General features: G+C 42.4%; 1 protein-coding gene across 1 annotated transcript in view; it reads right to left on the reverse strand.

Moving 5' to 3' along the window:
* Nucleotides 1-14134: 14134 nt before the first annotated feature.
* Nucleotides 14135-22526, reverse strand: part of FUNDC2 (FUN14 domain containing 2) — a 77101-nt gene continuing 68709 nt past the window's right edge. Inside the window, exon 5 of the mRNA XM_053698908.1 lies at nucleotides 14135-14436. Within this exon, the coding sequence (XP_053554883.1) occupies nucleotides 14359-14436 (78 nt within the window). The 3' untranslated portion in view covers nucleotides 14135-14358. The remainder of the gene's footprint in view (nucleotides 14437-22526) is intronic.

The raw sequence follows: 22526 nt of genomic DNA on the forward strand, positions 1-22526 counted from the left end.
AACGAGGCCTCTGTTGAACAGATTTGCAAGGCTGCAACTTGGTCTTCTCTTCATACTTTTTCCAAATTTTCCAAATTTGACACTTTTGCTTCTTCGGAGGCTGTTTTTGGGAGAAAGGTTCTTCAGGCAGTGGTTCCTTCCGTATAGAGATCCTGCCTGTCCCTCCCGTCATCCGTGTACTTAGCTTTGGTATTGGTATCCCATAAGTAATGATGACACGTGGACTGACTACACTTAACAGGAGAAAACATAATTTATGCTTACCTGATAAATTCCTTTCTCCTGTAGTGTAGTCAGTCCACGGCCCGCCCTGTTTTTTAAGGCAGGTCTAAATTTTTAAATTATGCTCCAGTCACCACTGCACCCTATAGTTTCTCCTTTCTCGTTCGGTTCTTGGTCGAATGACTGGGTGTGACGTAGAGGGGAGGAGCTATATAGCAGCTCTGCTTGGGTGATCCTCTTGCACTTCCTGTTGGGGAGGAGTTAATATCCCATAAGTAATGATGACCCGTGGACTGACTACACTACAGGAGAAAGGAATTTATCAGGTAAGCATAAATTATGTTTTTGCTTTGATAGTATTTAACAATTGTGTAAAAACTTTTTTTTTTTTAGATTTCCATGAGGAGATTATCGCCTAGATTTAGAGTTTTGCGTTAGCCGTCCAAACCAGCGTTAGGGGGTCCTAACGCTGGTTTTGGCCGCCCGCTTGTATTTAGAGTCAGTCAGGAAAGGGTCTAACGCTCTTTCCAGCCGCGACTTTTCCATACTGCAGATCCCCTTACGTCAATTGCGTATCCTATCTTTTCAATGGGATCTTTCTAACGCCGGTATTTAGAGTCTTGGCTGAAGTGAGCGTTAGAACTCTAACGACAAGACTCCAGCCGCAGAAAAAAGCCAGGAGTTAAGAGCTTTATGGGCTAACGCCAGTTCATAAATCTCTTAACTACTGTGCTCTAAAGTACACTAACACCCATAAACTACCTATGTACCCCTAAACCGAGGTCCCCCCACATCGCCGCCACTATAATTAAAAAATTTTAACCCCTAATCTGCCGACCGCACACCGCCGCAACCTACATTATCCCTATGTACCCCTAATCTGCTGCCCCTAACATCGCCGACACCTACATAATATTTATTAACCCCTAATCTGCCCCCCCCCCCACGTCGCTGCTACCTTACCTACACTTATTAACCCCTAATCTGCCGTCCGGACCTCGCCGCCACTATAATAAATGTATTAACCCCTAAACTGCCTCACTCCCGCCTCAAAAACCCTATAATAAATAGTATTAACCCCTAATCTGCCCTCCCTAACATCGCCGACACCTAACTTCAAGTATTAACCCCTAATCTGCCGACCAGACCTCACTGCTACTATAATAAATGTATTAACCCCTAAAGCTAAGTCTAACCCTAACACCCCCCTAAGTTAAAGGGACAGTCAAGTATAAATTAAACTTTCATTATTCAGATAGGACTTTTAATTTTAATTGACTTTCCAATTTACTTTTATCATCAAATTTGCTTTTTTCTCTTGGTATTCTTAGTTTAAACTAAACATAGGTAGGCTCATATGCTAATTTCTAAGCCTTTGAGGGCTGCCTCTTATCACATGCTTTTTAAATCTCTTCTCAACACAAAGAGACAGAAAGTACACGTGGGCCATATAGATAGCCCTGTGTTCAGGCACAGAAAGTTATTTAAGATCTAGCACAATACAATGCTAAATTTAAGACAATAGATAATAAACAGTCACAGTCCTGTGATCAGGGGGCTGGAAGAAGGTTCCTAGATACAAGGTAATCACATAGGTAAAACATATATTAATATAACTGTGTTGGTTATGCAAAACTGGGGAATGAGTAATAAAGGGATTATCTATCTTTTAAAACAATAACAATTCTATGGTTGACTGTCCCTTTAAATATAATTTAAATCTAACGAAATAAAATAAATCTTATTAAATAAATTAATCCTATTTAAAGCTAAATACTTACCTGTTCCGATCAGCCAATAGAATGCAAGCTCAATCTGATTGGATCAGCCAATCTGATTGAACTTGAATCTGATTGGCTGATTGAATCAGCCAATCAGATTTTCTTACCTTATCAGCCAATCGGAATTCGACGGACGCCATCTTGGATGACGTCATTTAAAGGAAACTTCATTCGTCTTTCAGTCGTTGGGCCAGCTGGATGTTCCGCGTCGGAGGTCCAAAGAAAGAAGATTGAAGATGCCGCTTGGAGGAAAACTTCGCCCTGATGGAGGACCTCTTCTTTGACGCTTGGATGAAGACATCGCCGGGATGGAAGACTTCTTCTTTGCCGCTTGGATGAAGACATCGCCGGATGGAAGACTTCTTTGCCGCTTGGATGAAGACATCGCCCGGATTGGATGAAGAGTTCGGCCAGGCTGGGTGAAGACGACTCAAGGTAGGGAGATTTTCTGGGGCTTAGTGTTAGGTTTTTTTAAGGGGGGTTTGGGTGGGTTTAGAGTAGGGGTATGTGGGTTTTAATGTTGGGGGTGGTATTGGGGGGGTTTTACAGGCAAAAGAGCTGATTACTTTGGGGCATGCCCCGCAAAAAGCCCTTTTAAGGGCTGGTAAAAGAGCTGGTTAATTTTTAATTTAGAATTGGGTAGGACATTTTTTTATTTTGGGGGGCTTTATTATTTTATTAGGGGGCTTAGAATAGGTGTAATTAGCTTAAAATTCTTGTAATCTTTTTTTTATTTTTTCTAATTTAGTGTTTGTTTTTGTAATTTAGTTTAGTGTATTTAATTGTATTTTAGTTTAGATATATTAGAAAAGGTATAGAAACTATATATCCAAAATCACGTTAATTTTTTACTGTGGTTTAGTGTATAACAAAGGATTCTCCTAACAGACCTTGATTTTTAATATTTCTCAGATCAATGGGTCTTCATTTAGGAGCAGTGCGTAAGCATCAAATGTAACAATTCAAAGGATAGACTGAGGTCACAAGTGTGTGAGCACAGTCCAAAAAAGTAAGCTTCTATGCACGGTTAGGAAATTTTGAATAATCTTATTGAATCATCACAGTAGACAAAAAGAAAAATAAGAGAAAGCTATTAAAATTTAACTTTTATTGTGTCAATCTAAAAATGACAGCTAGATTTCACTGACATCTGCTGCCTACACATAAGGTTAAAAACACAGCTCCTTAATGTTGATTGTCCCTTATGTTTACAGGGTGGTATGGGGAGCAAACAATTTTGTAAAATTAAGGTTTATCACAATGTCGTTAAAAAATTATCATAGCCTTCATAATGGCTTGCTTAGAATAACAACTTTGTTTGACCTTTATGTATTTATTTTAACCATTAGGTTTGCTTTACCCAGATTTAGGTATATCTGTATACTCAGGATGACATCCTGCTAAGGACTATTCCGTGCAACCTGAAGGGGATTATACCTTCAACTCAGAGTATAGGTGCTTGGATATGTGTATTATGTACCTTTGTATTGAGTAAACACTGGTAATTCCATAAGTGTTACCCAATTGTAATGGTTAGATGGTGTTTACCTTTTATTATCAAAGCTGCCTTTTTAGTATCTTTTTTCGTCAGTATCTATCAATTGTCCGTTTAGACAGTATGTATGTGTTTATTCTTAACAGTACTACTTCAGAATTTTTGCCTCGTGATGTTACCTATTATTGGCAATATATTTATGGATTAGCAGTATAAATGGGCTATTTAGTTATCTGGTATTATCAGTACTTCTTAAGATTTTATTGGCTAATTATATTTATTTATGTAGTAGTATCCCTTTTACCTCTGGTTACTACGAAAATCTACTATAAAATAACTGTATAGTTCATTTACAGGAAGTACCCCTTGGTATCCGTATGAATCTAAGTATACTCTCGTGTCCTCTGTTAATAACCAGAGGGTACATTTCCTGTTAATACCTTAAGATTGTATAAGGCGTTACCACACTGAGTTAAGTTGTTTGTCAGTACTTATATGAGAACCAGGTGACTGAATATATAGCGGTGTCCTTGTTGTCCCTTGTTTCCACTAATCTACAAGAAATTACTTACAGTATTACTGTGTAAATAATACCAATTATTACCCGTTGTGTATAACTATATAGTGGTAACCTCTATTTTGTCCACCGAGAGTGGATTACCTTTTAATACCGTAGGGTTTTAAAAAATGATACCACCCTGAGTCAAATCTATTGTTTGAGCTAGGCTGGATACAGGTGTCTTAAAATTTTGCAGAAATATCCGCTATAGCTACTGTTGTGTCAACATTACTTACAGTGTTACTGTTACAAATAGTACCAATTGATACCTGTTAGGTATAAGTGTATTGAGGTATCATCTGTTATATACACAGAGGGTAGATTACCTATTAATACCGTAGGGTTTTGAAAATAAGTTATCATACTAAGTTAGATCTTTAGTTTGTGCTTTTCTGGGTACGGATTTCTTAATATTGGCAGAGATGAACTCTATCGATACTGCTGTATTTAAATGAGCTACTTGTCTTGGTAAGATGTTAGTTACGAAGTACTCGTTAACTTTAAATTACTGCTGTTTTGCAGACATGCCCATATTACTACTGCTATGATAGCTGTAAGTATGCTACTTATCTTGGCAAACTATTACAAACGTAGTACTAGTTGCCTTAAAATTACCACTACTGTCTTACTGATATTTGTCTTAACGGTGACTATAGATACTTGTATAGGTCTGAATTTGCACCTTCGGTAGCTTGGATTATCATCCGTTTCCAATTAATGAACTATTAACCACCTTAAGCTATAACATCCTAAGTTTTCTATTTTAACATTATAGGAGAGCAGTTTAAAAATAAGGAACCCCTGACGCCGCGTTTCCCATACGCTTCCTCAGAGGGGGTTACGCGAGGCGGCCAACGAATAAGTTTAAATTGCCTGTCTGAACACACCCACCTTTTTTATTGGGTAAGAGTGTTTGCGGGATTATTGGATCAGCTACATGTCAATCATGATTTGTAATGCAGTGCTCTCGATAGTATGCATTAGCCCTTAGGTATGTTACAAGATACAAAAGAGTATAATATGTATCTGATTGATTATATGGACTTGTAAATGACGTTATCCCCAGATTACATCTTGGTTTTGTTAATAAATAACCTTTTGTCTTGCGCATAGTGTTCAGTAGCAGAATAAAGTAAATTTTGAAATTTTTATATACTGCATTGTGTTGATATTATCTTATAGTTTAGCAAGTACTGTCTGCCATCTGAAGCGCTTTTGTTTTCACTGCTATGCTATAGCAGAATTAGAAAAAAAAAACCTTTTTTGTTTGTATACAAAAACACAGGGGAGGGGAAAGAAACGAATAAGAGAACCACAGATATTGACTATATTGTGTCAAATGTGTCATTAATGCATGCATTGCATATCCATAATAAAAAAATGATATTGTATTGCTTAGAGAAGTTGAGTACGTTTAACTGAATTGACTCTATGTATCGCATATCATGATGTTGGTGTTCCATAAAAATTGAGCAAAAAGAAAAAGAAACAATAATAACACTCTACCCAAGGAACCTACGTGCTGGGATTGAATGTGCTATTTGAGAGTGATGAATTGTGTTAAAGGTTGTGGAAATTAGGGGGATGTGATAGCCTATATAAAAGATATTATTAGTTACCCTGATTGTTAGGGTAATTTAAAGAATAAATTAAAGTGTTATAAGGGAATATATGTACTTCTGAATAAAATAATGTGAAAGATGTGAAGTTATTAAAAACGTGCCCCCAGCAAAAAAGTTGTTATTCTAAGCAAGCCATTATGAAGGCTATGAGAATTTTTTAACGCCATTGTGATAAACCTTAATTTTACAAAATTGTTTTCTCCCCATACCACCCTGTAAACATAAGGGACAATCAACATTAAGGAGATGTGTTTTTAACCTTATGTGTAGGCAGCAGATGTCAGTGAAATCTAGCTGTCATTTTTAGATTGACACAATAAAAGTTAAATTTTAATAGCTTTCTCTTATTTTTCTTTTTGTCTACTGTGATGATCCAATAAGATTATTCAAAATGTCCTAACAGTGCATAGAAGCATACCTTTTTTGGACTGTGCTCACACACCTGTGACCTCAGTCTACCCTTTCAATAGTTTAGATATATGTCTGCTGTGTCTGAAAAAACAGAATTTATGTTTACCTGATAAATTACTTTCTCCAACGGTGTGTCCGGTCCACGGCGTCATCCTTACTTGTGGGATATTCTCTTCCCCAACAGGAAATGGCAAAGAGCCCAGCAAAGCTGGTCACATGATCCCTCCTAGGCTCCGCCTACCCCAGTCATTCGACCGACGTTAAGGAGGAATATTTGCATAGGAGAAACCATATGTTACCGTGGTGACTGTAGTTAAAGAAAATAAATTATCAGACCTGATTAAAAAAACCAGGGCGGGCCGTGGACCGGACACACCGTTGGAGAAAGTAATTTATCTGTTAAACATAAATTCTGTTTTCTCCAACATAGGTGTGTCCGGTCCACGGCGTCATCCTTACTTGTGGGAACCAATACCAAAGCTTTAGGACACGGATGAAGGGAGGGAGCAAATCAGGTCACCTAAATGGAAGGCACCACGGCTTGCAAAACCTTTCTCCCAAAAATAGCCTCAGAAGAAGCAAAAGTATCAAATTTGTAAAATTTAGAAAAAGTGTGCAGTGAAGACCAAGTCGCTGCCTTACATATCTGATCAACAGAAGCCTCGTTCTTGAAGGCCCATGTGGAAGCCACAGCCCTAGTGGAGTGAGCTGTGATTCTTTCAGGAGGCTGCCGTCCGGCAGTCTCATAAGCCAATCGGATAATGCTTTTAATCCAGAAGGAGAGAGAGGTAGAAGTTGCTTTTTGACCTCTCCGTTTACCAGAATAAACAACAAACAAAGACAAAGTTTGTCTGAAATCCTTAGTAGCTGCTAAGTAAAATTTGAGAGCACGAACTACATCCAAGTTGTGCAACAAACGTTCCTTCTTTGAAACTGGATTAGGACACAAAGAAGGCACAACTATCTCCTGGTTAATGTTTTTGTTAGAAACAACTTTTGGAAGAAAACCAGGTTTAGTACGCAAAACCACCTTATCTGCATGGAACACCAGATAAGGAGAAGAACACTGCAGAGCAGATAATTCTGAAACTCTTCTAGCAGAAGAAATTGCAACCAAAAACAAAACTTTCCAAGATAATAACTTAATATCAACGGAATGTAAGGGTTCAAACGGAACCCCCTGAAGAACTGAAAGAACTAGGTTGAGACTCCAAGGAGGAGTCAAAATTTTGTAAACAGGCTTGATTCTAACCAGAGCCTGAACAAAGGCTAGAACATCTGGCACAGCTGCCAGCTTTTTGTGAAGTAACACAGACAAGGCAGAAATCTGTCCCATCAAGGAACTTGCAGATAATCCTTTTTCCAATCCTTCTCGAAGGAAGGATAGACTCTTAGGAATCTTAACCTTGTCCCAAGGGAATCCTGCAGATTCACACCAACAGATATACCAAATTATGTGGTAATTTTTCTGGTTACAGGCTTTCAGGCCTGAACAAGAGTATTAATAACAGAATCTGAGAACCCTCGCTTTGATAAGATCAAGCGTTCAATCTCCAAGCAGTCAGCTGGAGTGGGTCGAACGGACCTAGAACAAGAAGGTCTCGTCTCAAAGGTAGCTTCCATGGTGGAGCCGATGACATATTCACCAGATCTGCATACCAAGTCCTGCGTGGCCACGCAGGAGCTATCAAAATCACAGACGCCCTCTCCTGATTGATCCTGGCTACCAGCCTGGGGATGAGAGGAAACGGCGGGAACACATAAGCTAGTTTGAAGGTCCAAGGTGCTACTAGTGCATCCACTAGAGCCGCCTTGGGATCCCTGGATCTGTACCCGTAGTAAGGAACTCTGAAGTTCTGACGAGAGGCCATCAGATCCATGTCTGGAATGCCCCACGGTTGAGTGACTTGGGCAAAGATTTCCGGATGGAGTTCCCACTCCCCCGGATGCAATGTCTGACGACTCAGAAAATCCGCTTCCCAATTTTCCACTCCTGGGATGTGGATAGCAGACAGGTGGCAGGAGTGAGACTCCGCCCATAGAATGATTTTGGTCACTTCTTCCATCGCTAGGGAACTCCTTGTTCCCCCCTGATGGTTGATGTATGAACTTGGCCCTCGCTAGCTGAGGCCAAGCTTTGAGAGCATTGAATATCGCTCTCAGTTCCAGAATATTTATCGGTAGAAGAGATTCTACCCGAGACCAAAGACCCTGAGCTTTCAGGGATCCCCAGACCGCGCCCCAGCCCATCAGACTGGCGTCGGTCGTGACAATGACCCACTCTGGTCTGCGGAAGGTCATCCCTTGTGACAGGTTGTCCAGGGACAGCCACCAACGGAATGAGTCTCTGGTCCTCTGATTTACTTGTATCTTCGGAGACAAGTCTGAATAGTCCCCATTCCACTGACTGAGCATGAACAGTTGTAATGGTCTTAGATGAATGCGCACAAAAGGAACTATGTCCATTGCCGCTACCATCAAACCTATCACTTCCATGCACTGCGCTATGGAAGGAAGAGGAACGGAATGAAGTATCCGACAAGAGTCTAGAAGTTTTGTTTTTCTGGCTTCTGTCAGAAAAATCCTCATTTCTAAGGAGTCTATTATAGTTCCCAAGAAGGGAACCCTCGTTGACGGAGATAGAGAACTCTTTTCCACGTTCACTTTCCATCCGTGAGATCTGAGAAAGGCCAGGACAATGTCCGTGTGAGCCTTTACTTGAGGAAGGGACGACGCTCGAATCAGAATGTCGTCCAAGTAAGGTACTACAGCAATGCCCCTTGGTCTTAGCACCGCCAGAAGGGACCCTAGTACCTATGAGAAAATCCTAGGAGCAGTGGCTAATCCGAAAGAAAACGCCACGAACTGGAAATGCTTGTCCAGGAATGCAAACCTTAGGAACCGATGATGTTCCTTGTGGATAGGAATATGTAGATACGCATCCTTGAAATCCACCTTGGTCATGAATTGACCTTCCTGGATGGAAGGAAGAAGTGTTCGAATGGTTTCCATCTTGAACGATGGAACCTTGAGAAACTTGTTCAAGATCTTGAGATCTAAGATTGGTCTGAACGTTCCCTCTTTTTTGGGAACTATGAACAGATTGGAGTAGAACCCCATCCCTTGTTCTCCTAATGGAACAGGATGAATCACTCCCATTTTTAGCAGGTCTTCTACCCAATGTAAGAATGCCTGTCTTCTTATGTGGTCTGAAGACAACTGAGACCTGTGGAACCTCCCCCTTGGAGGAAGCCCCTTGAACTCCAGAGAATAACCTTGGGAGACTATTTCTAGCGCCCAAGGATCCAGAACATCTCTTGCCCCAGCCTGAGCGAAGAGAGAGAGTCTGCCCCCCACCAGATCCGGTCCCGGATCGGGGGCCCGCATTTCATGCTGTCTTGGTAGCAGTGGCAGGTTTCCTGGCCTGCTTTCCTTTGTTCCAGCCTTGCATAGGTCTCCAGGCTGGATTGGCTTGAGAAGTATTACCTTCCTGCTTAGAGGACGTAGCCCTTGGGGCTGATCCGTTTCTGCGAAAGGGACGAAACTTAGGTTTATTTTTGGTCTTGAAAAGACCTATCCTGAGGAAGGGCGTGGCCCTTGCCCCCAGTGATATCAGAGATAATCTCTTTCAAGTCAGGGCCAAAGAGTGTTTTCCCCTTGAAAGGAATGTCAAGCAATTTGTTCTTGGAAGACGCATCCGCTGCCCAAGATTTTAACCAAAGCGCTCTGCGCCACAATAGCAAACCCAGAATTTTTTCGCCGCTAACCTAGCCAATTGCAAGGTGGCGTCTAGGGTGAAAGAATTAGCCAATTTAAGAGCACGAATTCTGTCCATAATCTCCTCATAAGAAGAAGAATTACTAATAATCGCCTTTCCTAGCTCATCAAACTAGAAACACGCGGCTGCAGTGACAGGGACAATGCATGCAATTGGTTGTAGAAGGGAACCTTGCTGAACAAACATCTTTAGCAGACCTTCTAATTTTTTATCCATAGGATCTTGGAAAGCACAACTATCTTCTATGGGTATAGTGGCGCGCTTGTGTAGAGTAGAAACCGCCCCCTCGACCTTGGGGACTGTCTGCCATCAGTCCTTTCTGGGGTCGACTATAGGAAAACAATTTTATAAATATGGGGGGAGGTACTAAAGGTATACCGGGCCTGTCCCATTCTTTACTAACAATGTACGCCACCCGCTTGGATATAGGAAAAGCTTCGGGGGGCCCCGGGGCCTCTAAGAACTTTTCCATTTTACATAGTGGTTCTGGAATGACCAGATAATCACAATCATCCAAATTGGATAACACCTCCTTAAGCAGAGCGCGGAGATGTTCCAACTTAAATTTAAAAGTAATCACATCAGGTTCAGCTTGTTGAGAAATGTTTCCTGAATCTGAAATTTCTCCCTCAGACAAAACCTCCCTGGCCCCCTCAGACTGGTGTAGGGGCCCTTCAGAAACCATATCATCAGCGTTCTCATGCTCTACAGAATTTTCTAAAACAGAGCAGTCGCGCTTTCGCTGATAAGTGGGCATATTGGCTAAAATGTTTTTGATAGAATTATCCATTACAGCCGTTAAATGTTGCATAGTAAGGAGTATTGGCGCACTAGATGTACTAGGGGCCTCCTGTATGGGCAAGACTGGTGTAGACGAAGGAGGGGATGATGCAGTACCATGCTTACTCCCCTCACTTGAGGAATCATCTTGGGCATCATTTTTACTAAATTTTTTTATGACATAAAATACATATAGTTAAATGAGAAGGAACCTTGGTTTCCCCACAGTCAGAACACAATCTATCTGGTAGTTCAGACATGTTAAACAGGCATAAACTTGATAACAAAGCACAAAAAAACGTTTTAAAATAAAACCGTTACTGTCACTTTAAATTTTAAACTAAACACACTTTATTACTGCAATTGCGAAAAAGTATGAAGGAATTGTTCAAAATTCACCAAAATTTCACCACAGTGTCTTAAAGCCTGAAAAGTATTGCACACCAAATTTGGAAGCTTTAACCCTTAAAATAACGGAACCGGAGCCGTTTTTATATTTAACCCCTTTACAGTCCCTGGAATCTGCTTTGCTGAGACCCAACCAAGCCCAAAGGGGAATACGATACCAAATGATGCCTTCAGAAAGACTTTTCTATGTATCAGAGCTCCACACACATGCAGCTGCATGCCATTGTTCTCAAAAACAAGTGCGCCATACCGGCGCGAAAATGAGGCTCTGACAATGATTAGGGAAAGTCCCTAAAGAATAAGGTGTCTAAAACAGTGCCTGCCGATATAATCTTATCAAAATACCCAGATTAAATGATTCCTCAAGGCTAAATATGTGTTAATAATGAATCGATTTAGCCCAGAAAAAGTCTACAGTCTTAATAAGCCCTTGTGAAGCCCTTATTTACTATCTTAATAAACATGGCTTACCGGATCCCATAGGGAAAATGACAGCTTCCAGCATTACATCGTCTTGTTAGAATGTGTCATACCTCAAGCAGTAAGAGACTGCACCCTGTTCCCCCAACTGAAGTTAATTGCTCTCAACAGTCCTGTGTGGAACAGCCATGGATTTTAGTTACGGTGCTAAAATCATTTTCCTCATACAAACAGAAATCTTCATCTCTTTTCTGTTTCTGAGTAAATAGTACATACCAGCACTATTTTAAAATAACAAACTCTTGATTGAATAATAAAAACTACAGTTAAACACTAAAAAACTCTAAGCCATCTCCGTGGAGATGTTGCCTGTACAACGGCAAAGAGAATGACTGGGGTAGGCGGAGCCTAGGAGGGATCATGTGACCAGCTTTGCTGGGCTCTTTGCCATTTCCTGTTGGGGAAGAGAATATCCCACAAGTAAGGATGACGCCGTGGACCGGACACACCTATGTTGGAGAAAAGGGGATTTAGATTATAGGCAAAAGAGCTGATTACTTTGTGACAATGCCCCGCAAAAAGCCCTTTTAAGGGCTGGTAAAAGAGCTGATTACTTTGGGGCAAAACCCCGCAAATAGCCCTTTTAAGGGCTGGCAATAGAGCTGTTTACTTTGGGGTAATGCCACGCAAAAAGCCCTTTTCAGGGCTATTTGTAGGGTTAGACTTAGGTCTAACCCTACAAATAGCGGGGTCCGGGAGCGGCGGTTTAGGGGTTAATACATTTTTATTATTAGGAGAGTGAGGGGGGGTTGCAGTTAGAGGGGTATACGTGTCTGGCTATGCTTGGGAGGCGTGTTAGACAGTACGGGAGATTTAATAACTTAGTCAGGTTTTGTAGGAGCCGGCAGTTTCTAAAGTGCCGTAAGTGCCTGGCGACTCCAGTAATTTATACTTACGCAGATTTCTGGACATCGCTGGTTTATCCGACTTACGGCACTTTAGCAATTGCCGGCGGGGTATATTGGATAGCTCGAGTTGCGAGCTGAAACTACGGGCGGCGAGGGTTCCCTCACTTGCGCCGCAAACTACGATCTATATCGGATCGCGCCCCCGATTACATGTCTACAAAAGGAGGTACCCGGTGCCCACAGTCTGTGAGATGGTCTGACCCCCATTACTGTATATAGTGACACTGTTTAACCCACCAGTACTGTATATAGTGAGTCAAAGACACAGTCTGTAATCTGCCGGTGAGATGGCTGGCCTGACCCTACCCGCCCCAGTACTTTATAAAGTGACCACAGTAGTCTGTGACATGGTCCAACCCCCCCATAATGTATATAGCGGTACTGTATAGACTGACACTGTTTACCCCCCCCCCATGCTGTAGTAACAAGGTCTGTAAATTGCTGGTTCCACAAACATACACACACACATAAACATCAATGGGTAAAACAGAAACACTAACCCCTGTAGTCAGAGACACTAGTGAAGCATCATGTCACACTCGATATCAGTGCAGGCATTGGCAGGTCAACGTTTTTTATTGTTACATTTTTTTTATTTTTTTTTAAGCTGGGCCCCCACCCTCGCAATTGCGACCACTGCATCCCCTGTAGTTTCACCCCTGTTTGTAGTTGAAAGCTAAACCTAGGTAGGCTCATATGCTAATTTCTTAGCCCTTGAAGACCACCAGTTATCTGAATGCATTTTGACATTTTTTTCAAAACTAGAGGGCATTAGTTAATGTGTGCCATATAGATAGCATTGTGCTCACACCCATGGAGTTACCTAGTGGTCAGCACTGATTGGCTAAAATGCAGGACTGTCAAAAGAACTGAAATAAGGGGGCAGTCTGTAGATGCTTAGATACAAGGTAATTACAGAAATAAAAAGTGTATTATAACTGTGTTGGTAATGCAAAACTGAGGAATGTGTAATAAATTATCTATCTTTTTAAACAATAAAAATTTTGGTTGCAAACTGTCCCTTTGAATCACTGCAAAAATAGCAAAAGCTAGTTAAAAAAATAAACACAAAATAAAATTTAATAACACTGGAAAACCTCTATCAAAACATTTATTTTTGTATATTTATCAGTCCTTTAGATGCCCCAATTTTAATCTAGCCTTAAAGCCAACTTTTAACCACCAGGTAGAAAAGTTTAAAAATGGGATAGGATCACAGTCATTGTGTTTACAAGAGTATATTCTTAGGGCAGTCTTGAAGTCATTGTATTTGAGCCAGGGTCAATTCTGTACTAAACAAACCTACCGTAACCGGGCTATATTCCTCTAGTCATAATTATAGATCAGTTGAAACACAAGTGGCAGCAAAAATATCTACTTTTGAAATCAGATAATAGACATTACTAGGTTTTTGATGTTCCTAATAGTTGTAAGGCCTACAACTGCCATACAATCAACTTATTTCTATATTAGAGAAAGTTACTAATATATTCTAGTGGCTACTGTATTTATATACCAGGATGTATTCAAGTACTATGTGCACACAGCAGCATATATTACTGCAGCCACTGTGCATATATACAACATACAGTATATTCTTTCAGTCAATGTGTTTGTTCCTAGATCAATTCCTTCATTGATATCATATAATCTACTAATGTACTGTAGATAAAGAAGAGTGACTACAGGATTCAAGGATCTCTTCAGAGGGTATATTTCTGCAGTCAGTGTATATACAAGTATACATCCCTGTAATAAGTGCACAGAATTGTGTATTTTCCAAGGTATATCCCTGTACTGTGTGTACTGAGCAGTAGTTTTCCTGCAATAAATTGTTATATACCAGAAAAATGTAAATAGTGCAAGATATATTTAAGAGGCAAATACACAAAAAAAGTATTTGAATTAAAAGGTTTATGATGCCATTCCAATCAGAAAACCACCAGCAAAACCTCCTGCAGCTGCTGCATTTCTCTTTAAGAAGATCTGAATCTATAGGAAATATGAGAAAAAAACAAAAACAAGTCAATAAACCAGTATGACAGAATTCTTGCCCTAAGGGGATTACATAATATATCTGATTATCAGGGTTAAAACTTTCACAAGTTCATAAGTACAGGACGAGTAAGAAATTGCAGCAGAGGAGTAAACAAATGTGACTTTTCCCTATATCTTTATTATAGAGTGAACTTTTAACCCTTTACTAGTCAACTATAGTGAAATGTTTCCACACCTGCTTATTATACTGCATTACTGTTTGTTAGTTCCTTCATCAGACCCCTGCTTGTTAACCTGTACACAAACACTTAACTGGCATTTCCCAATCCCTCAGGACTTGTCTGTCCAGGCGGACAGGGGTGGAGAAGTCTGCCCTTGTCTGATCGGCCTTTGATAAATGTACCCCATAGAAACAACTCCAGCCTGAGACATTTCTGTGTTAATCTACAGAACCCATATGCTAAAGAAAAAGGAAATGTAATATTTCCTGATAAATTTGTTTCTTTTACGATACGATGAGTCCACGGATTTCATCCTTACTTGTGGGATATCGCCTCCTGGTCAGCAAGAGGAGGCAAAGAGCACCACAGCAGAGCTGTATATATAGCTCCTCCCTTCCCTCCCACTTCAGTCATTCGACCGAAGTTAGGAAGAGAAAGGAAAAGCCAAGGTGCAGAGGTGACTGAAGTTTAACAAAATGATAGACTGTCTCAGAAAAATTAGGGTTGGCCGTGGACTCATCGTATCGTAAAAGAAACAAATCAGGTAAGAATAAATTTCCTTTTCTTTTACAAGATACGATGAGTCCACGGATTTCATCCTTACTTGTGGGATACAATACCAAAGCTATAGTACACGGATGAAACGGGAGGGACAAGACAGGGAACCTAAACAGAAGGCACCACTGCTTGAAGAACTTTCCTCCCAAAAACAGCCTCAGACGAGACAAAAGTATCAAATTTGTAGAATTTGCAAAAAGTGTGAAGAGACGACCAAGTTGCAGCTTTGCAAATCTGTTCAACAGAAGCATAATTTTTGAATGCCCATGAGGAAGCCACAGCCCTAGTGGAATGAACCGTAATTCGTTCAGGAGGCTGCTGTCCAGCAGTCTCATATGCAAAACGGATGATACTGTTCAGCCAAAAAGAAAGAGAGGTAGCCGTAGCTTTCTGACCCCTAAGTTCCCCTGAAAAAACGACAAACAAGGAAGACGATTGACGAAAATCCTTAGTCGCCTGTAAGTAGAACTTCAAGGCACGGACCACGTCCAAATTATGTAACAGACGCTCCTTCTTAGAAGAAGGATTAGGACACAAGGAAGGAACAACAATTTCCTGATTAATATTTTTATTTGAAACAACCTTAGGAAGAAAACCAGGTTTGGTACGTAACACCAACCTTATCAGAATGAAAAATAAGATAAGGAGAATCACATTGTAATGCTGAAAGCTCAGAAACTCTGCGAGCAGAAGAAATAGCAACCAAAAATAAAACTTTCCAAGATAACAACTTAATATCTATGGAATGCATAGGTTCAAACGGAACCCCTTGAAGAACTTTAAGAACTAAATTCAGACTCCAAGGAGGAGCAATAGGCCGAAACACAGGCCTGATTCTAGTCAGGGCCTGACAAAAAGATTGAACATCTGCCAGACGCTTGTGTAATAAAATAGATAAGGCAGAAATCTGTCCCTTTAAGGAACTTGCCGACAACCCTCTCTCTAATCCGTCTTGGAGAAAAGACAAAATCCTAGGAATCCTAACCCTACTCCATGAGTAGCCCTTGGATTTGTACCAATAAAAGATATTTACTCCATATCTTATGGTAAATTTTTCTATTAACAGGCTTACGTGCCTGAATCAAGGTATCTATGACCGAATCAGAAAACCCTCGCTTAGATAAAATTAGGCGTTCAATCTCCAAGCAGCTGCAGAGAAACTAGATTCGGATGATGGAAGGGTCCCTGAATGAGAAGGTCTTTCCTCAATGGAAGCTTCCACGGTGGCAGACATGACATGTCCACCAGATCGGCATACCAAGTCCTGCGAGGCCACGCAGGAGCGATGAGGATCACCGATGTCCTCTCCTGTTTGACTCGAGCAATCACCCAGGGAAGGAGAGCAAATGGGGGGAACACATAAGCTAGGCTGAAAGACCAAGGCACTGCCAAGGCATCTATCAGCTTGGCCTGGGGATCCCTGGACCTGGACCCGTACTTCGGAAGCTTGGCATTCTGACGAGATGCCATGAGATCTAACTCCGGCCTGCCCCATCTGAGAATCAAGCTGGAAAATACCTCTGGATGGAGTTCCCACTCTCCCGGATGAAATGTCTGTCTGCTCAGAAAATCCGCCTCCCAGTTTTCCACCCCTGGGATGTGGATCGCAGACAGATGGCAAGAGTGAGACTCCGCCCACTGTATTATCCTGGCTACTTCTGTCATCGCTAAAGAACTTCTTGTTCCTCCTTGATGATTGATGTAACCACCGTTGTTATGTTGTCCGATTAGAATCTGATGAATTGGGACGAAGCCAACTGAGGCCAAGCCCGAAGCGCATTGAATATTGCTCTCAACTCTAGGATATTGATGGGAAGGAGAGACTCCGCCTGAGTCCATACACCCTGAGCCCTTAGGGAGTTCCAGACTGCTCCCCATCCTAACAGGCTGGCATCCGTTGTCACTATCACCCATGAGGGCCTACGGAAGCATGTCCCCTGGAATAGATTATCCAGCGACAACCACCATAGAAGAGAGTCCCTCGTCTCCTGATCTAGAGTTATTTGAGGAGACAAATTTGTATAATCTCCATTCCACTGACTGAGCATGCTCAGTTGCAGAGGTCTGAGATGAAAACGAGCAAACTGAATGATGTCCATTGCCGCTACCATCAATCCAATTACCTCCATGCACTGAGCCACTGACGGCTGAGGATTGGTCCGAAGGGCTCGGCATGTGCGCTGAATCTTTAATTTTCTGACCTCCGTCAAAAAGATTTTCATGGATAGAGTCGATTAGAGTTCCCAAGAAAGGAACCCTTGTCTGTGGAACTAGTGAACTCTTTTCCAGATTTACCTTCCACCCATGAGTCCTCAGGAAGAATAGAACAATGTCGGTATGAGACTTTGCTAGCTGATAAGATGCTTGGATCAGAATATCATCCAGATAAGGCGCCACTGCAATGCCCCGCGGTCTTAGAACCGCCAGCAGAGACCCCAGAACCTTTGTGAAAATCCTGGGTGCCGTGGCCAGACCGAAAGGAAGAGCCACAAACTGAAAATGTTTGTCCAGAAAGGCAAACCTCAGGAACTTGTGATGATCTCTGTGGATAGGAACATGAAGATATGCATTCTTTAGATCCACGGCAGTCATAAATTGACCCTCCTGGATCAATGGAAGAATGGTACGAATAGTTTCCATCTAGAAGGATGGAACTCTGAGAAACTTGTTTAGACTTTTGAGGTCTAAAATAGGTTGGAACGTTCCCTCTTTTTTTGGGAACTACAAAGAGATTTGAATAAAACCCCTGTCCCTGTATTGGAACGGGACATATTACTCCCATGGAGGAGAGATCTCTTACACAGCGTAAGAACGCCTCTCTTTATCTGGTCTACAGATAATCATGAAAGAAGAAACCTTCCTCTGGGGAAGGAATTTTTGAACTCCAACTGATACCCCTGAGACACAATTTCTAGTGTCCAGGGATCCTGAACGTCTCTTATCCAAGCCTGGACAAAGAGAGAAAGTCTGCCCCTACTAGATCCGGTCCCGGATCGGGGGCCGACCCTTCATGCCGACTTGGTAGTGGCAGCCGGCTTCTTGGATTGCTTACCCTTGTTCCAAGACTGGTTGGGTCTCCAAGTGGACTTGGTTTGTGAATAATCCCCTTCCTGTTTAGCGGAAGAGGGAACCTGCCCCCACGGTCCTCCGACCACTCCTAGGAACAATCCGGAGCTGAGCCTAAAACCGTTTGCTTTAACTACAAACCATGCGGTCGAGGCGTCACTTGCGATGCTTCACTAACAGCCGGTGACTTCCGGAAGAAGAGAGTACTGCGCTGCAATTACTAGTAAAGCGCGCCAAGCACAACTCTGCTCATCGTGGGCATCGTCACACTCCAGCACGAGCCATCGCAAAAAAAACATAATTTATGCTTACCTGATAAATTCCTTTCTTCTGTTGTGTGATCAGTCCACGGGTCATCATTACTTCTGGGATATAACTCCTCCCCAACAGGAAATGCAAGAGGATTCACCCAGCAGAGCTGCATATAGCTCCTCCCCTCTACGTCACTCCCAGTCATTCGACCAAGAATCAACGAGAAAGGAGAAACCAAGGGTGAAGTGGTGACTGGAGTATAATTTAAAAAATATTTACCTGCCTTAAAAAACAGGGCGGGCCGTGGACTGATCACACAACAGAAGAAAGGAATTTATCAGGTAAGCATAAATTATGTTTTCTTCTGTTATGTGTGATCAGTCCACGGGTCATCATTACTTCTGGGATACCAATACCAAAGCAAAAGTACACGGATGACGGGAGGGATAGGCAGGCTCACTATACAGAAGGAACCACTGCCTGAAGAACCTTTCTCCCAAAAATAGCCTCCGAAGAAGCAAAAGTGTAAAATTTGTAAAATTTGGAAAAAGTATGAAGCGAAGACCAAGTTGCAGCCTTGCAAATCTGTTCAACAGAGGCCTCATTCTTAAAGGCCCAAGTGGAAGCCACAGCTCTAGTAGAATGAGCTGTAATTCTTTCAGGAGGCTGCTGTCCAGCAGTCTCATAGGCTAAACGAATTATGCTACGAAGCCAGAAGGAGAGAGAGGTAGCCGAAGCCTTATGACCTCTCCTCTGACCAGAGTACACGACAAACAGGGAAGACGTTTGTCGAAAATCCTTAGTTGCCTGCAAGTAGAACTTGAGGGCACGAACTACATCCAGATTGTGTAGAAGACGTTCCTTCTTTGAAGAGGGATTCAGGCACAGGGAAGGAACCACGATCTCTTGATTGATGTTCCTGTTAGTGACTACCTTAGGTAAGAACCCAGGTTTAGTACGCAGAACTACCTTATCTGAATGAAAAATCAAATAAGGAGAATCACAATGTAAAGCTGATAACTCAGAGACTCTCCGAGCCGAAGAAATAGCCATAAAAAATAACACTTTCCAAGATAACAACTTTATATCAATGGAATGAAGGGGTTCAAACGGAACTCCTTGTAGAACGTTAAGAACAAGGTTTAAACTCCATGGCGGAGCAACAGTTTTAAACACAGGCTTGATTCTAGCTAAAGCCTGACAAAAGGCCTGGACGTCTGGATTTTCTGACAGACGCCTGTGCAACAAGATGGACAGAGCTGAGATCTGTCCCTTTAATGAACTAGCCGATAAACCCTTTTCTAAACCTTCTTGTAGAAAGGACAATATCCTAGGAATCCTAACCTTACTCCAGGAGTAACCTTTGGATTCGCACCAGTATAGGTATTTACGCCATATCTTATGGTAAATCCTTCTGGTAACAGGCTTCCTAGCCTGTATCAGGGTATCAATAACCGACTCAGAAAAACCACGTTTTGATAAAATCAAGCGTTCAATTTCCAAGCAGTCAGCTTCAGAGAAGTTAGATTTTGATGTTTGAATGGACCCTGTATCAGAAGGTCCTGTCTTAGAGGTAGAGACCAAGGCGGACAGGATGACATGTCCACTAGATCTGCATACCAAGTCCTGCGTGGCCATGCAGGCGCTATTAGAACCACTGATGCTCTCTCCTGTTTGATTTTGGCAATCAATCGAGGAAGCAGCGGGAAGGGTGGAAACACATAAGCCATCCCGAAGTTCCAAGGTGCTGTCAAAGCATCTATCAGAACCGCTCCCGGATCCCTGGATCTGGACCCGTAGCGAGGAAGTTTGGCGTTCTGGCGAGACGCCATGAGATCTATCTCTGGTTTGCCCCAACGTCGAAGTATTTGGGCAAAGACTTCCGGATGAAGTTCCCACTCCCCCGGATGAAAAGTCTGGCGACTCAAGAAATCCGCCTCCCAGTTCTCCACTCCCGGGATGTGGATTGCTGACAGGTGGCAAGAGTGAGACTCTGCCCAGCGAATTATCTTTGATACTTCCATCATTGCTAGGGAGCTTCTTGTCCCTCCTTGATGGTTGATGTAAGCTACAGTCGTGATGTTGTCCGACTGAAACCTGATGAACCCCCGAGTTTTTAACTGGGGCCAAGCCAGAAGGGCATTGAGAACTGCTCTCAATTCCAGAATGTTTATTGGTAGGAGACTTTCCTCCTGATTCCATTGTCCCTGAGCCTTCAGGGAATTCCAGACAGCGCCCCAACCTAGTAGGCTGGCGTCTGTTGTTACAATTGTCCAGTCCGGCCTGCTGAATGGCATCCCCCTGGACAGATGTGGCCGAGAAAGCCACCATAGAAGAGAGTTTCTGGTCTCTTGATCCAGATTCAGAGTAGGGGACAAGTCTGAGTAATCCCCATTCCACTGACTCAGCATGCACAATTGCAGCGGTCTGAGATGTAGACGCGCAAAGGGTACTATGTCCATTGCTGCTACCATTAAGCCGATCACCTCCATGCATTGAGCTACTGACGGGAGTTGAATGGAATGAAGGACACGGCATGCATTTAGAAGCTTTGTTAATCTGTCTTCTGTCAGATAAATCTTCATTTCTACAGAATCTATAAGAGTCCCCAAGAATGGAACTCTTGTGAGAGGAAAGAGAGAACTCTTCTTTTCGTTCACTTTCCATCCATGTGACCTTAGAAATGCCAGAACTAACTCTGTATGAGACTTGGCAGTTTGAAAGCTTGAAGCTTGTATCAGAATGTCGTCTAGGTACGGAGCTACCGAAATTCCTCGCGGTCTTAGTACCGCCAGAAGGGCACCCAGAACCTTTGTGAAGATTCTTGGAGCCGTAGCCAATCCGAATGGAAGAGCTACAAACTGGTAATGCCTGTCTAAGAAGGCAAACCTTAGATACCGGTAATGATCTTTGTGAATCGGTATGTGAAGGTAAGCATCCTTTAAATCCACTGTGGTCATGTACTGACCCTTTTGGATCATGGGTAAGATTGTCCGAATAGTTTCCATTTTGAACGATGGAACTCTTAGGAATTTGTTTAGGATCTTTAAATCCAAGATTGGCCTGAAAGTTCCCTCTTTTTTGGGAACCACAAACAGGTTTGAGTAAAACCCTTGTCCTTGTTCCGACCGCGGAACCGGATGGATCACTCCCATTAATAACAGATCTTGTACACAGCGTAGAAACGCTTCTTTCTTTATCTGGTTTGTTGACAACCTTGACAGATGAAATCTCCCTCTTGGGGGAGAGAATTTGAAGTCTAGAAGGTATCCCTGAGATATGATCTCTAGCGCCCAGGGATCCTGAACATCTCTTGCCCAAGCCTGGGCGAAGAGAGAGAGTCTGCCCCCCACTAGATCCGGTCCCGGATCGGGGGCCCTCGATTCATGCTGTCTTAGGGGCAGCAGCAGGTTTCCTGGCCTGCTTGCCCTTGTTCCAGGACTGGTTAGGTTTCCAACCTTGTCTGTAACGAGCAACGGCTCCTTCCTGTTTTGGTGCAGTGGAAGTTGGTGCTGCTCCTGCTTTGAAATTCCGAAAGGGACGAAAATTAGACTGTCTAGCCTTAGCTTTGGCTTTGTCTTGAGGCAGGGCGTGGCCCTTACCTCCTGTAATGTCAGCGATAATTTCTTTCAAACCGGGCCCAAATAAAGTTTGCCCTTTGAAAGGTATATTAAGTAATTTGGACTTAGAAGTTACATCAGCTGACCAGGATTTTAGCCACAGCGCCCTACGTGCCTGAATGGCGAATCCTGAGTTCTTAGCCGTAAGTTTGGTTAAATGTACTACGGCCTCCGAAATGAATGAATTAGCTAGTTTAAGGACTCTAAGCCTGTCCGTAATGTCGTCCAGCGTAGCTGAACTAAGGTTCTCTTCCAGAGACTCCATCCAAAATGCTGCCGCAGCCGTAATCGGCGCGATGCATGCAAGGGGTTGCAATATAAAACCTTGTTGAACAAACATTTTCTTAAGGTAACCCTCTAATTTTTT

This window comes from Bombina bombina, chromosome 1, assembly GCF_027579735.1.
Source record: "Bombina bombina isolate aBomBom1 chromosome 1, aBomBom1.pri, whole genome shotgun sequence".
NCBI classification, from domain to species: domain Eukaryota; kingdom Metazoa; phylum Chordata; class Amphibia; order Anura; family Bombinatoridae; genus Bombina; species Bombina bombina.